The 12954-nt window shown below is 49.4% G+C and overlaps 1 protein-coding gene across 2 annotated transcripts in view; it reads right to left on the reverse strand.

Annotated features, from left to right (window-relative positions):
- PKD1 (polycystin 1, transient receptor potential channel interacting) overlaps positions 1-12954 on the reverse strand; it is a 45269-nt gene that overhangs the window by 2762 nt on the left and 29553 nt on the right. The window contains exons 22-41 of one of the 2 annotated variants that reach the window (XM_080942157.1): positions 12495-12639; positions 11785-12405; positions 11308-11464; positions 10899-11151; positions 10584-10779; positions 7126-7296; positions 6904-7047; positions 6593-6803; positions 6381-6507; positions 5711-5824; positions 5552-5601; positions 5162-5346; positions 4979-5072; positions 2509-2627; positions 2231-2433; positions 1967-2161; positions 1487-1626; positions 761-873; positions 373-514; positions 117-242 (exon numbers count right to left, since the gene is read on the reverse strand). In XM_080942157.1, the coding sequence (XP_080798283.1) occupies positions 117-242; positions 373-514; positions 761-873; positions 1487-1626; positions 1967-2161; positions 2231-2433; positions 2509-2627; positions 4979-5072; positions 5162-5346; positions 5552-5601; positions 5711-5824; positions 6381-6507; positions 6593-6803; positions 6904-7047; positions 7126-7296; positions 10584-10779; positions 10899-11151; positions 11308-11464; positions 11785-12405; positions 12495-12639 (3506 nt within the window). Of the gene's footprint in view, positions 1-116; positions 243-372; positions 515-760; positions 874-1486; positions 1627-1966; positions 2162-2230; positions 2434-2508; positions 2628-4978; positions 5073-5161; positions 5347-5551; positions 5605-5710; positions 5825-6380; positions 6508-6592; positions 6804-6903; positions 7048-7125; positions 7297-10583; positions 10780-10898; positions 11152-11307; positions 11465-11784; positions 12406-12494; positions 12640-12954 lie in introns of both variants that reach the window. The other variant, XM_080942156.1, reaches the window with a different exon arrangement.

Raw genomic sequence — 12954 nt, forward strand, 5'->3', positions numbered from 1 at the left:
AGGGTGGGGCACAGGAGGTTCAGGGCTAGGCATGGGGACAGCTGACTAGAAGTGAGGCTCAGAGGCCTGCCAAGGAAGCTGCTAGTTTCTGCCCATTTCCCTCGCCCAGCACCTACCTGCTATCAAGCCAGTTGTGCAGCTGCAGGAAACCCAGCCGTGCACGGCTCTCCTCCAGACTCAGTCCTAACTCCTGTACGTAGCCCCCACTGTCATACACTGCACAGTAGCCCCAGTACCAGGCGCTGTGGAGACAGCAGGGTTGGAAACTCCCTAGTCCTGAGAGCATCTGACGGATGTGCCCCCATGGGGGCCAGAAGATCCTCTGGAGAACTTCCCTCACCCAGGTGGGCCTTAGGCTCTTGCTCTACTCACCCCAGCAGGTCTGGAGCAGAGTAGGCCCATGTCTCAGAGCCATTTTGCACCACACTCTGCCAGCCAATGCCGTAGTCACCGGTGCTCAGGCTTCCTGCAGCTGAACACATGTGCTCCGAGCTAGGAGGGTCCGGGCAGAATGCTAGAAAGCAGAAGGCCAGGACTCAGCATACAGTGTAACCCAACGGGTGACTTGCTGTTCAACTCAGCTGAGCTCCTGTGCTGTGACCTCCCCAAATCTCCTAGCCACCCACAGAGCAAACATGATGATGTCATAAAAAGGCAAAAAACTAACGAGGACAAAAGCCATCCAGTTAGGCAGAGTTAGTAGACTGCAGGTCGCTAAGGAAGCAGCAGTGGTGAGCAGGCACCACCATCCCAAGCTTACCTTCTTGCAGCCGCACCTGCCGTAGCCGTGGAGGCCCCAGCTCAGGGCTAGACTGGTTCCCATGGACATAAGGCAGGAGCACATGTGACATCCATGGCCAGAACTCATCAGACCTGCCAACAACAGTCCGTCACTGAGACCAAGGCTGTCACAGTCCAGGAAGTGCAGCTGAGGCAGCTGGAAGGGACAATGCCGGGCCCATGTTCCCTACTCTTGGACTGCTGGTGTTTGGGGCAGATAATTTTGTCCTGATACTCTGTGTAGCACAGAAGACTAAGCAGTGTTGCGATTCTCCACCCCTGGGTATCCCAGCATGGTTCTGGTTCTGACCACAAACAGTATCTAGATCAGGGGTGTGCAGTCTTTTGCTTATCTGGGTCACACAGTGGTTTCCATTACATAGGTTCATTTTGTATGACACTGTGATATGTTGTTGTCTATAAAGGTCATGCTTGAGAGCTGTACACCGGAGTTATATAAACAACCATATCAAAAAACAAAATACCTCATGCTTTAAATAGGAAATGTATGACTTTGTGTTAGGACTCATTCATAGCTATCCTGGGTTACATGTGGCTCATCAACTGTAGGACACCCTTGACTCTAGACACTTCCAAATGTTCCCTACAGGGTGGGATGGACTAAAGACAAAACAAAAGTGGGCCTTGGTGGGTATCAGTGCCCCCTGGTCCAGTGCCTGAATGTATATGTCCTGAGTGTCCCTACCGGGTGATGGCCAGAAAGGCTTGGCTATCCAGCTCCTGCTTGATGGCACTCTGCAGGCGATAGGCGTGACCATGGCAAGAAGCATCCCCATAGTTGGCCAGCAGCGTCACCAGTAAGAAAAGCATGTACACCAAGAGGCTCTGGGGGACAGGGATAGATGGCTCTGATCAGCTGATCCCATTCTTCAGGGCTAGAGTGGGGTTTTAAGACTGCCCTTGTCACGGTGTCTATACTAAGGAATGGCAGCACAGTCCTATAGTCCTAATGCTTCTCTTGGGGAAGACACATAAGCTCTGTGAACTAAAATGGCTGTGCCCAGCACCCTCTAGGCTAGATGTGGCAGGAATTTGGGGTGTACATTAACACCGATAGGGGGCAGCAGGTGATGGGAGGACGGGAGGCGCAAAGCCCTGACTGTCCACTGGGGGTCAGGAGCAGGGCAGGCGATGGGAGGTGGGGCTGTGGGTGGCCAAGGCTTACCTTTAACATATCATGGAGCCTCTTGACCTTGCGGGCTTCCTCCTTTGCTAAGAAGAGTGCAAAACCATGTGGGGGCCGCACACGGGGCACACGCTCACTTACAGGTGTTACAGCTGGACTTTCTACCAGAGTGTCATCTTCATCAGGATGTAGCCGCTTGGCTACAAGTGAGAAGTACAGGGCTTCCAGCAGGACCTGGGGTGGCAGTGCAGTCAGCTGGCAGGCATGAGACTGGAAGCCCCTCCCCTCCAGGAGCCCTCTCACCTTAAGGGGCTCCCAGCCAAGAAATGAGGCCAGGAAGCTGGAGCTGCTTGAGAGAAGCCACATGACACTCACGCTGGGAGGGAAGCTGGCACCAATCCACCCTGAAACTGCTACAGCCACAGCTACCAAGAGCAGGCTGAGCCCGTGGGCCAGCGAGGCACACCAGGCAGGCAGCAGTCGCTTCCGAAGGCCTTCCACCAGTCCTGGAGACACAGACAACTGCATGGCTGCCAGCCCAGGAAGGCCTGGAAGGGATGTCCTGCTCTGCATGAGTGTACCTGTCCTAGAAAGCCTTGTCACCGGAGACTGTTCCCAAGTCAGGCCCTTGCTGGGTGGTCTCTTCTCCCCCATTGTCTGCAGTATCAGAGTTTCTTTTTTCTCTCCAGGAACGCTGGACCTAGGCACAGGAAAGAGCCATAAGTTCTGTGCGTCGTCCAGGAAAGAAGCAGTGGGATGAGTCTGCATGCATCCAGGGGCAGTTGCTTCAGCATCCTAGAGTCCTGAACGAGGCATGTGATGCTGGGCTGCATGACACCACGGTCATTCTCCTTGCTTCCTGTAAATACACCCACTGCCCAGGGCCCAACTAAGTCTGTATCTTACATGGTCTGTGCTGGCATGACCCAGTAGCCCTTCTTTAACCATTCCAGCCACACAGGACTGTGTTCTAAACCTCACGTGTACTCTCCAAGCCCTGCCCTGTAGAATTCTGCAGAGATGTACACTCCTGTGTGGTTTGTGCTTTTAAAAAATGCCAGCCTTGTCTACACAGTGAGCTCCGATTCAGCTAATACATAGTGAGACCCTGTTTCAAAATCAACCAAATGAACAAACAAGGAAGCAAGGCTAAGAGGGCAAGAAGAAGATATGAGCCAACCAGGCTGTCTGAGGGGAAGTTCCCATGCCTTCTGTGTCCCAGGGGCTCTTAATTGCATGGTCCACACTAGTGTTCACCTGCCACGGAGTCCTGCTAAATGTCTTTGGATCTGTGCCATGTAATGAGCAAGGTTTACCAAGGCAAACACCCACAGAACAGAAAATAAATGGAAATAATGTTTTTTCTTTAAATTAACTTCTCTGAACATAAAAGTCATAATGCATTTAGCTAAGAGTTTAAAAATTGAGGACATCTAATATCAGCATTCCCGTCTGATAAGGATCAGGCACATTAACAGGCACACTACTTCTTACTATTCTTACTGTGGCTGTCTACAGAGTACCTAAGGAGACAATACTGTTAAGATGCACAGCGCAGAGAACCGGGTTTTCATCAGACTCAGTCAGCTGTGTCTGTGCCCATCACTGTTCAATCAGTTACCAGTACAGATCCACTCTCAGCTGGATGCCAAAGTCCTGGGGAATACTGGCTAGCACTGGCCTCTATCCCTGCTGTGAGGCTGATGTGGGGATAACCGGAGTCTGTCCTTTTAAGCACAGAATACAAGGTAATGTGTGATATAGCAAGAACAAGAGGGAGCCAGGAAAACAGGGTCAGAGAACTACAGAGCTGGTACAGAGTGCCCACAGAGCCCAGAGAGCAGGTCCTAGCAACGGTCCAGGCAGAAAACGGCATGAGATGGAAGTACAGCTGGGAATACACAAGTCCCCACACTTGGAAAGAAGCTCAGAGAATTTGTTAAAGAAGGATGGCAAAGAGAGTCACAAAGTACAGACTCTTGTCTCAGTCACCTAGCAGGGTACCTCTGGGGACTCACCCTGGGTTGACCCTAAGGAGATCAGGTGGGGGCTGGTAGCATGAGCTGCAATTCCCTAGGTCACTAAGTTCTCCATACCGTAGTCAAGTAATTCAGAAGTCTCCCTTTCTACATTCTGGTATAGTTTGTACATCACCAATTTCTGGTAATAGAAATTTAGAATTAAGTGTTGGAGAGATGGCTCAGAGGTTAAGAGCACTGCTCTCTCCAGAGGTCCTGAGTTTATTTCTCAGCAACCACATGGTGGCTCACAACCATCTGTAATGGGATCTGATGCCCTCTTCTGGTGTGTCTGAAGACAGCTACAGTGTGCTTATATATATATGTTATATATATAATAAATTTTTAAAAAAGAAAGAAATTTAGAATGAGCAAGGTGCTAGTGGTGCATGCCTTTAATCCCAACACAGAGACAGAGGCTGGTAGATCTGTGTAAATTCGAGGCCAGCCTGGTCTACAGAATGAGTTCCAGAACAGCCAGGGCTACACAAAGAAACTCTTTCAGAAAAAAGAAAAAAGAAAAAAAAAACCCCAAAAAACAAAAACAAACAAACAACATTTTCAAACAAAGGTATAGATATTGAAATAGATATGGATGAGAAAAAGAACATATTCAGTAACTCTTGTCACTGAATCAGAAAAACCAAGAAACTTGTTAATTCTCAGCATCCAAATAAAATAGTTTCAAAGTGAAAATGAGGTACTTAAGAACGTTTTCATGATTTCTCAATTCTGACTCCAAAGTCAAAGCTCCTTTATGGCTATGCAGTAAGACCCTGCCTCAAAACACAACCCAAAATATCTCTGTAGACCAAGCCCCTGAGGTCTGTGCTCGTTGCTTCTGCCACTTCTCTAAAGGATGCTGGGTCCCTGGGGATCCCATCAACTTCCTTCTGTGGAGCTGCCAAGCCACACAGGCACAGTCCAGCACTGTCACAGTGCAGTCAGGGCCTCAGCCCTGAGGAAGGCGTAGGGTCCCACAGCACAGCTACCCCGAATACCCTACCTCCTTCCAACCATGCCAGGCACTCACAGGCTAGTAAGCAGGTCTGTTTCTATGAGGGCATCCTGGGTAGGAACCAGGCTGTTGGCCCCATCAGCCAGTACCTGATGGATTAGGTCTTCATCTAGAGAGAACAAATCATGTTGAAGTGGTAGGACACTTGGTACTTTCAATTTCTCTAGAGCTTGGAAGCCATTCCCATCTCTGGCTCACCTGAGGCTGACAAGTATTTGGCAGGCAAGGAAGGGCTAACCAGAGAGGCACCATCTTCCTCTGAGCCCAACATACAGCCAGGCCTGCCCTGGGCCAATTGCTGCAGTGTGCTGCTCACAACAGATGGGTCACTGAGCAGGTCTGGCCAACTAAGAGTGGCCTCACTGGATGGCCAGCACACCAGGCTGTGGGTAACATAAGACAGTGTTACATGTACCCGACCCAAGTTTAGTCACACAGGCACAGGAAGCATCACACACAAAGACACACCAGTGATGCTACCCAGAGATTGCCAAAATAGGATGAAGACACGCAACCCAACACCCCAACATGGCCTGCCAGGCAATGATGACTTAGGCTAAAGCTCACAGCTTCTTTAGGCAGCCTCACCTTTTAGCATCTTCCAGAAACAAATCATTCTTCACTTGACCAGAGAAGGCCTGCTTAGAAGGAAAAGTCAGGTTAGTGTGCTCTGCAGCAGCAACAGAGATGACAGCCCAACCAGTTCTAACTGGCTCAGCCTGCCCTGAGTCCCGGGGGAGCATTCACCTCTGTGAGACCAGAGAGTGTGAGGAGGGAGCTGTCTAGCACAGATGGGTCCAGGTAGCTGTCAACTTCTAGGGCCTGCTGGCCTGTGGGTGTGGGGTTTTGGTCCCCAGACACCTATAAGGAGAGAACAGTGATGTCAGTCTTCAATGGCTGCTAGAACTGAGCAAGAAGCCCCTGGCTTGTCTTTGTGATGATTCTCAATGACTGACTTGGGCTCTTTACTTGCTGTAGGGATCCTTGAGGGGTTTGGGGTTTCTCTGTAGCGCTGAGTGTCCTGGAGCTTGCTCTGGAGTTGGCCTTGACTACCTGCCTCTGGGATTCAAGGTGTGTGCCACCATCACTGGCTACTTGAGCTATTTTTTAATTGACATTGTACCTTTCTAGCAATCAACTGCTTTTCCTAGGTTCTTAATCTTAATCGCTGTATAGCTGCTCATGGAGTTTGTTTGTAGTCCCATCTATTTCTCTAGAGGGACTAAGATGTCTCCTCTAATTCACACTTTGGTCAGTTAAATCTCCTCCCCTTTAGTCAGACTAGCTGATGGCTTATCAGTTCTGTCTACCCTTTCAAAGAATCATTTTTGGTTTCTGGGCTTTTTTCTCTGGCTTCCACAAAGAACAACACAAAGCATACTTGACCTTAGAGTTCTGAGGCCCTTACTCAGCCCACCTTACTCCGAGACATCCGGAAGAGGAACAGGACAGCCAAGTACACAGGGTAGACTACAACACTGGACACAAGGCCAATAGCAACTGTGTCAACACTTGGTGACACCAGACTGGACACGGGCTCCATGCTGCGGTGAGAGAGAAAGAATGAACAGTTAGAGAGAAGAGTAGGAGGAAGTCAGCCAGGGGACCACCAAACCTCACAGAACCTACCTGTAGGTGGTATCTCCCACGACTCCATACCATACAGCGTTGGCAGCCAGAAACAGGCAGAGGAGGAGGACACAGCAGGTAACCCTCTGGACTCTAGTAAAGCGGCTACGAGGTGGCCTGTCCCATATGGAGAGCCAGATGTGCTTGTCAAAGAAGCCTCTCTGCAGTTCGGCCACTAGGAGCCGCTGAAACTGCCACAAGGCAGCTTCATCTGGGAAGATTTGGGAGAGTTACAACAGGGAAGCAGTGAGCCAGCCATTACGGTCATGCCCCTCCTCCTGGTCTCCACCTCAGCAGGCTGGTAGCCTTACTTGCTGCAAGCACCTCCTTCTCTACTAGGCCCCCATTGGCCTCAGTCTCCACAGACAGCCAGTCATTGACCAAAAAGAAGGTGCTACGGGCACTCTGCAGGTCCCGGACAATGATGTGCTGCAGGAACCAGGCAGGGCTGAGCCCTGTGGAGAAAAGCACCTCGGTGAGGACTGAAATAGTCTAGGAAATGCAGGGGGGGGGGCACCAGCTGTCACTCAGACCTTTGTTGTCATGCCACACTCGAATCTTCCACACGCTGCCCAGGCTCTGCGGGGTGGCAATCTGGAAGATGTCCAGGCTGTTTCGATGAAAGGCTCTGTCCCCATCTAAGTGCCGGTGACCACTACGGTTGTCCTCTCCATATAACATGATGCCAACGTGAGCCGTGGTACCTAAAAAGCAGAGAACTCTGGGTGTGTTGTGCATTATACACAAAACTTGTATAGGTCATCCTGTTTGCCAACCAGACAGTCCTTAGCTTTAAATGGATTTTTAAATTTTTACTTTTATAGTGATGCAGACTGGACCCAGGGCTATGTACTATAGGCAATGCCCTTCCTCAGAGGTCCATTCCTAGCCATTTTAAAAATATTTTATTTTAATACCGAATTTGACTAAGTTGTCCAAATTAGTCTGGAATTTGCCCTCACTTGCCTGAATTTGTGATTCCTCTGCCTCAGACTCCCAAGTACCTGGGATTACAGGCCTACACCACCAGGCCCAGATGAATAGTTCAAACAGACACAAAACTCAGTTTCCTACATTTGTTAACAAACACCAAGCCCACAGCAGCAGGCTCCCAGTAGCCAGAACCATAAACCTTGCCAGCCTATCAAGTGATAGATACACATCACACCAGTAACCAGGCCTTCTCGAGTTCAGTCATACAGACAACAGCTACATAGCTCAGAGTCTTCTGTAACTGGTACTCAGAAGACAGAACTGGCAGCAATAATGAAAGCCTGGCAAAGAAATAAACTGGAGGGTTGGGGTAGTGCTCAGGGGCATTGTGTGTGCTCAGCAGGAAACCCTGAGCCCATCTCAAGAATACCCCATGTGTGAAAATGACAAAATGGGGCTGGAGAGGTGGCTCAGTGGTTAAGAGCACTGCCTGCTCTTCCAGAGGCCCTGAGTTCAATTCCCAGCACCCACATGGTGGCTCACAACCATCTGTAATGATATCTGATGCCCTCTTCTGGTGTGTCTGAAGATAACTACAGTGTACTTATATATAATAAATAAATCTTAAATAAATAAATAAACAATGTTGAAATAAATGCTCTTGCCTTGGACTTTGTCATAAAAGAGTTTTTTCCATATAAACAAGAGACGTTGTCAAAAAAAAAAAAAAAAAAAAAAGAGTGGGCTGTCTCGGCAGAAGATGCTGGTGAAAGCTTCCCACCAAAGAGCGAGCTCTTACCATTCACAGCAAATAGAAAATGTTGAAAGTCAACTTGATCTTGGACTTTGTCACTTGACAGAACCTACTCTTTGTCTCCAAAGTCACTGGAGTAGCTGCATTCACAATATTTGAAGATTCTAAAAGCAAGCAAAGTGCTTTCACTTCCCAGGTATGTCTGTGTGTCTGTATGTTTGGAATAGGACCTTACTATGAAGCCCATGCTTGTAAACTTTCCCCCTAAGTCAGGTTTCTCTGTGTAATTCTGATTGTACTGGAACTGGCTCTGTAGACCAAGATAATATTCCTTTTTTGCTCTCATCAGACACACCAGAAGAGGGCATCAGATCCCATTACTGATGGATGTGAGCCACCATGTGGTTGCTGGGAATTGAACTCAGAACCAGGACCTCTAGAAGGACAGTTAGTGCTTTTAACCGCTGAGCCATCTCTCCAGCCCAAAATATTATTATCCTTAATACCTTTGATTAGAAACAAAACCAAACCACTTATACACATAGATCCATGCCTAGCCCAGTCATCATCTAGCAGCTGATGGGAGCAGATGCAGAGACCCAAAGCTAAGCATTAGGCAGAGCTCAGGAAACTATGAGGAGTGGGGGAGGACTTAGGAGGCAGAGGAGTCAAGAACAACAGGAGAGCACAGTCCCCAGAATCAACTGATCAGGGCTCATAGGGGCTCACAGACCCTGCATGGGTCTGTACTAGGTCCTCTGCATCTATGTAGTGGTTGTTTAACTTGGGGTTTTTATGGGACTGTCTCTGACTCTTTTGCCTGCTCTTAGGACCTGCTAAGGATCTCTCACTCAGCCATGAGATGAGGTTTGTACCTTGTCTTACTGCATCTTATACCATGTTCAGCTGATATGCTTGGCAGGCCTGCTTTTTTTCTGACAGGAAATGGAGATCAGTGGATGTGAGGGAGAGGGTAGGCGGAGAGAGAACTGGGAGGAGTGGAAAGAAGGAGGCTGCAGTCAGGATATATTGTACAAGAAAAGAAAAAAGCAAAACCCCACTTATTTTGGGAGGCATTTATGTCTCAGCTTACTAATGGAGGTCAGAGAGTAACCTGCAGGAGTTGGTTCTTTCCTTCCACCATGTAGATCCCAGACATTGAATTCAGGTTTGGCCAAGTGCCTTTACAACCCATTTTTTCAGTCTACACAAACAGTGAGCTTTTATTTAGTATTTTTAAACTATTTTTTTTTCTAAAATTTTGAGACAGGATCTTACTATGTAACTCTGGCTGACCTGAGAGTTCTTATATTGATCAGGCTGGTCTCAGATTTACAGAGTCCCATCTGCTTCTGTTTCCTGCCTCCTGGGATTAAGGCCTGTGGCACCATACCCAGCTAAATACCTTGATTAGAAAGTTTTGTTTTGTTTGTTTTTTCGAGACAGGTTTCTCCGAGTAGACCTGGCTATCCTGGAACTCACTCTGTAGACCAGGCTGGCCTCAAACTCAGAGATCCTCCTGCCTCTGCCTCCCAAGTGCTGGGACTAAAAGGGTGTGCCACCACTGCCAGCTAGCACCTTGGGTTTTTTGTTTTGTTATTGCACTTTACTTACGGACTGCAAGCTACAGTGCACATATGAAGGTCAGAGGATTAACAGAGGGTCTGTTCTCTTTTTTTCAGGTTGCCAGGCTGATGGTAAGTACCTTACCTGTTGAGCCATCTTTGCAGCCCCAATAATGAGTTTTAGTGTTGATAGTAAGCATCAGCTGGGCATGGCAGTGCAAGCCTCTAATCCCAGCACTCACTTCACTCCATGGCACAGGCAGGTGGATATTTGTGAGGCCAGCCTGGTCTACACAAGGAGTTCCAGACCAGCCAGGGCGACAAAGTGAGTCTGCTCCCTCCCCCAGCCAATAAAAAAAAGAAACATTAAGGAAGGGTTGCAGAGCAACTACAATAGTGCAGTTTGAACTAGTGTATGAGGCTGCTCTGCAGAGCTAAGAGCACCTTTGTGGCTCTCAGGACTGGCAAGTGAATGTAAGTTTCTTTTTGTATTTGTGCAGTACTGGGGATGAAACTCAGGGCCTTGTACATCCTAGGTCACTGTTCTGCCACTGAGCTACACCATGATCTGTATCTGTTGGTTTCTCATCTCCAAGGTGTGTCCTTATTTACATTTTGAATACTGAGCACTTGCTTTTGATACCTGACTCCATAATCACTAGACAGGGTCTAGAATCGAGGCTGCAGGGTCTAGACCACGGTAGACTCCATGTCCCCACCCAATCACCCCTCTCCTTACCTGAACCTCGGCTCCAGCCGGTCTTAACAAGTATTTCATATTTGAAGCGGCCCCCCTTCCCACAGAATGGGATGACACGGACCCGGCTAACATCCAGCTGGTCTAGCTTGCGCAGGATCACAGCCATGACCACATAGGTGATCAAGCATATGACACACGTCAGGAGGACAATGTAGTTAATGCTTGCAGATGGCTCCTGGGAAGAAAGAGTCATCAGGTACAGGTGGTTTCAGCTCATGCTCCTTTTGTTTCTAAGGACAGAATCAGGAGGCCCTCTCAATATGAGAAGGGATCAGGAGCAGAGGCATTACTCACAGGAAAGATAAACTGGACATGGCTGGGAGGCACAAAAAGGCTGGCACCAAAGGCAGTGAGGTGGCGGGTGAGGCAGACAGCCTGGCTGGGTGAGGTCTCCTCCAGGGGCACAATGCCCTCAGTTCTCCACATCATCATCTCCTCACTGAAGTACTGGCACAGGGATGTATACAGGCCCACAGACACCTCCAGTGCAGACCAGTGGAAGTGGCTGGTCAGGTTCAGGTAGTAACTCCTGTCCAAGGTCCCAGTTCTACAAGGGACAGAGTAGTGTCATAGCCAGACTCTGATTGTCAGTTGCCATGGCCAGCCTTCCTGTTGCCCTGTGACTAATGCAGGCCAAGTTAGGGTCCCCCTCTGCCACCTCTCTGCACTGCCCATTTCTGTGGTTCTGGTGGCAGGCACTCACCCTGGGGCAATGAAGAAGGTGTAGAGCCTGTGATCAGCACCCTCGAGCGCCTCCAGGCTGATCCTCCTACTGGCCGAGCAGTTGTACTCATTGGGCTGGGATACCGAGTGCAAGTACACAGCCAAAAAGGGCTCAGGCTCCTCAGACAGATAGCGCGCTAGGGACAACACACACAGTATCAGACAGCCACCAAACCACTTATCACCCTGAGGACACACTACAAGTTGTTACCATGGGTCTTAAGGGCCATCTAAGCAGGTAACTACAGGAAATCCCACATGGAAGTCAACACATGCCTCTTTCTCTGTGGCCAAAGGAATGAGGGCTTTATGGAACCAGGGCAGCTGGAAAACTGAGTATTATTCAGACCCCCAGGACCATGACTGCAAATTGAATGCTACCTGCATAAATACCCCCTCCCCAGGGACAAGGATAGAAGAAAGGCAGGCAAGTCTTGTGCCCACCCCTGACACCCACCGTTAAGCACTGTGTAAGTGATCCTTAGATGCAGCCCAGCTTGAGGGTTGCTGTTGTCTGCAGTGACCACAGCACTGACTGAGGCCTGGGGCTGTACAATGGTAGAGCCCACAGGATTGTGGGAGCTCTGGGCAGCCTGGTCTGAGTTGTTCGGCACTTTCACTGTGATGGCACGCTCTGCAGCCAACTGCTCAATAGGGATCTGGGTACCAGTCTGTGTCTGGAATGCCATAGATGCCACTTTGGTGGAGACAGTGTAGTTGCTAATGTAGCCAAAGGGATAGGGGTTGGAATCCACAAGGAAGATGAGCTGCACCACATCACTGAGGTTTGACAGGGCCCCACTGAAGGCCTCAGGAATGGAGAAGTGGCAGCTAGGCCCCAGGGCTTTGCCATAGCACAGAAGGCTGAGTGGGTCTGATCGCTTGCCCAGGGCCACAATCTCCTCGCCTACAAGAGTCAGAGGCTCCTCATTGAGCACTCGGGAACGCATGAGGATGCACATGAGGGCTGATGAGAGGTTGTAGGCCTTAGATGCCACCATCAGGGAAGGCGGCTCTGCCCCCATCTCCATGGGCTGTGGGCCCTGCATGTCCAAACTGGCCAGGTGGATGAGGTCACCTGTGACAGGCAAAGGAAGTAAGGGATGTTAAGAGGAGGTGGTAAGAGCTGGAAGGGAGGCCAGGAGGTGGGACGGGCAGTTTGTGCACCTGTGATATTGAGAATGCTGTCAGCAATGGTGGTGGGTGTCAAGGTACCCTCAGTAGTTTCAGCTTGCAAGATGCGCATCATGCCCTCCAGCTTCTGCAGCATCTTCTTCAGGCATGAGCGGCACATGAGCTCCCTGCTGGACACCTGCAAGGAAGATCCATCCACAGGGCACAGACTCATGACATCCATGGGTTCCTCCACACAACTGAATAATTCTGCCTCCTCATACTGGCTGGGATTTGGGGCAGCTTCCTCTAACACTGCACTGAGCACCTGCCTGGATGGGAATCTTCTAGGCTTTCCCTGCTAAGACTTCTATGGCTCCTCCCAATCCCAGGATGCAGCCATTTTCTTCCTGTGGCCTATACACTGATCACCTCACCTATCTATTCTGTTCTATCTATTGCTAAAAGTAAGACAGATATCAAAGGCCTGGATAAATTCAAATCTAGAGCCACT

This window comes from Micromys minutus (genome assembly GCF_963924665.1).
Source record: "Micromys minutus genome assembly, chromosome: 31".
Taxonomy (NCBI): domain Eukaryota; kingdom Metazoa; phylum Chordata; class Mammalia; order Rodentia; family Muridae; genus Micromys; species Micromys minutus.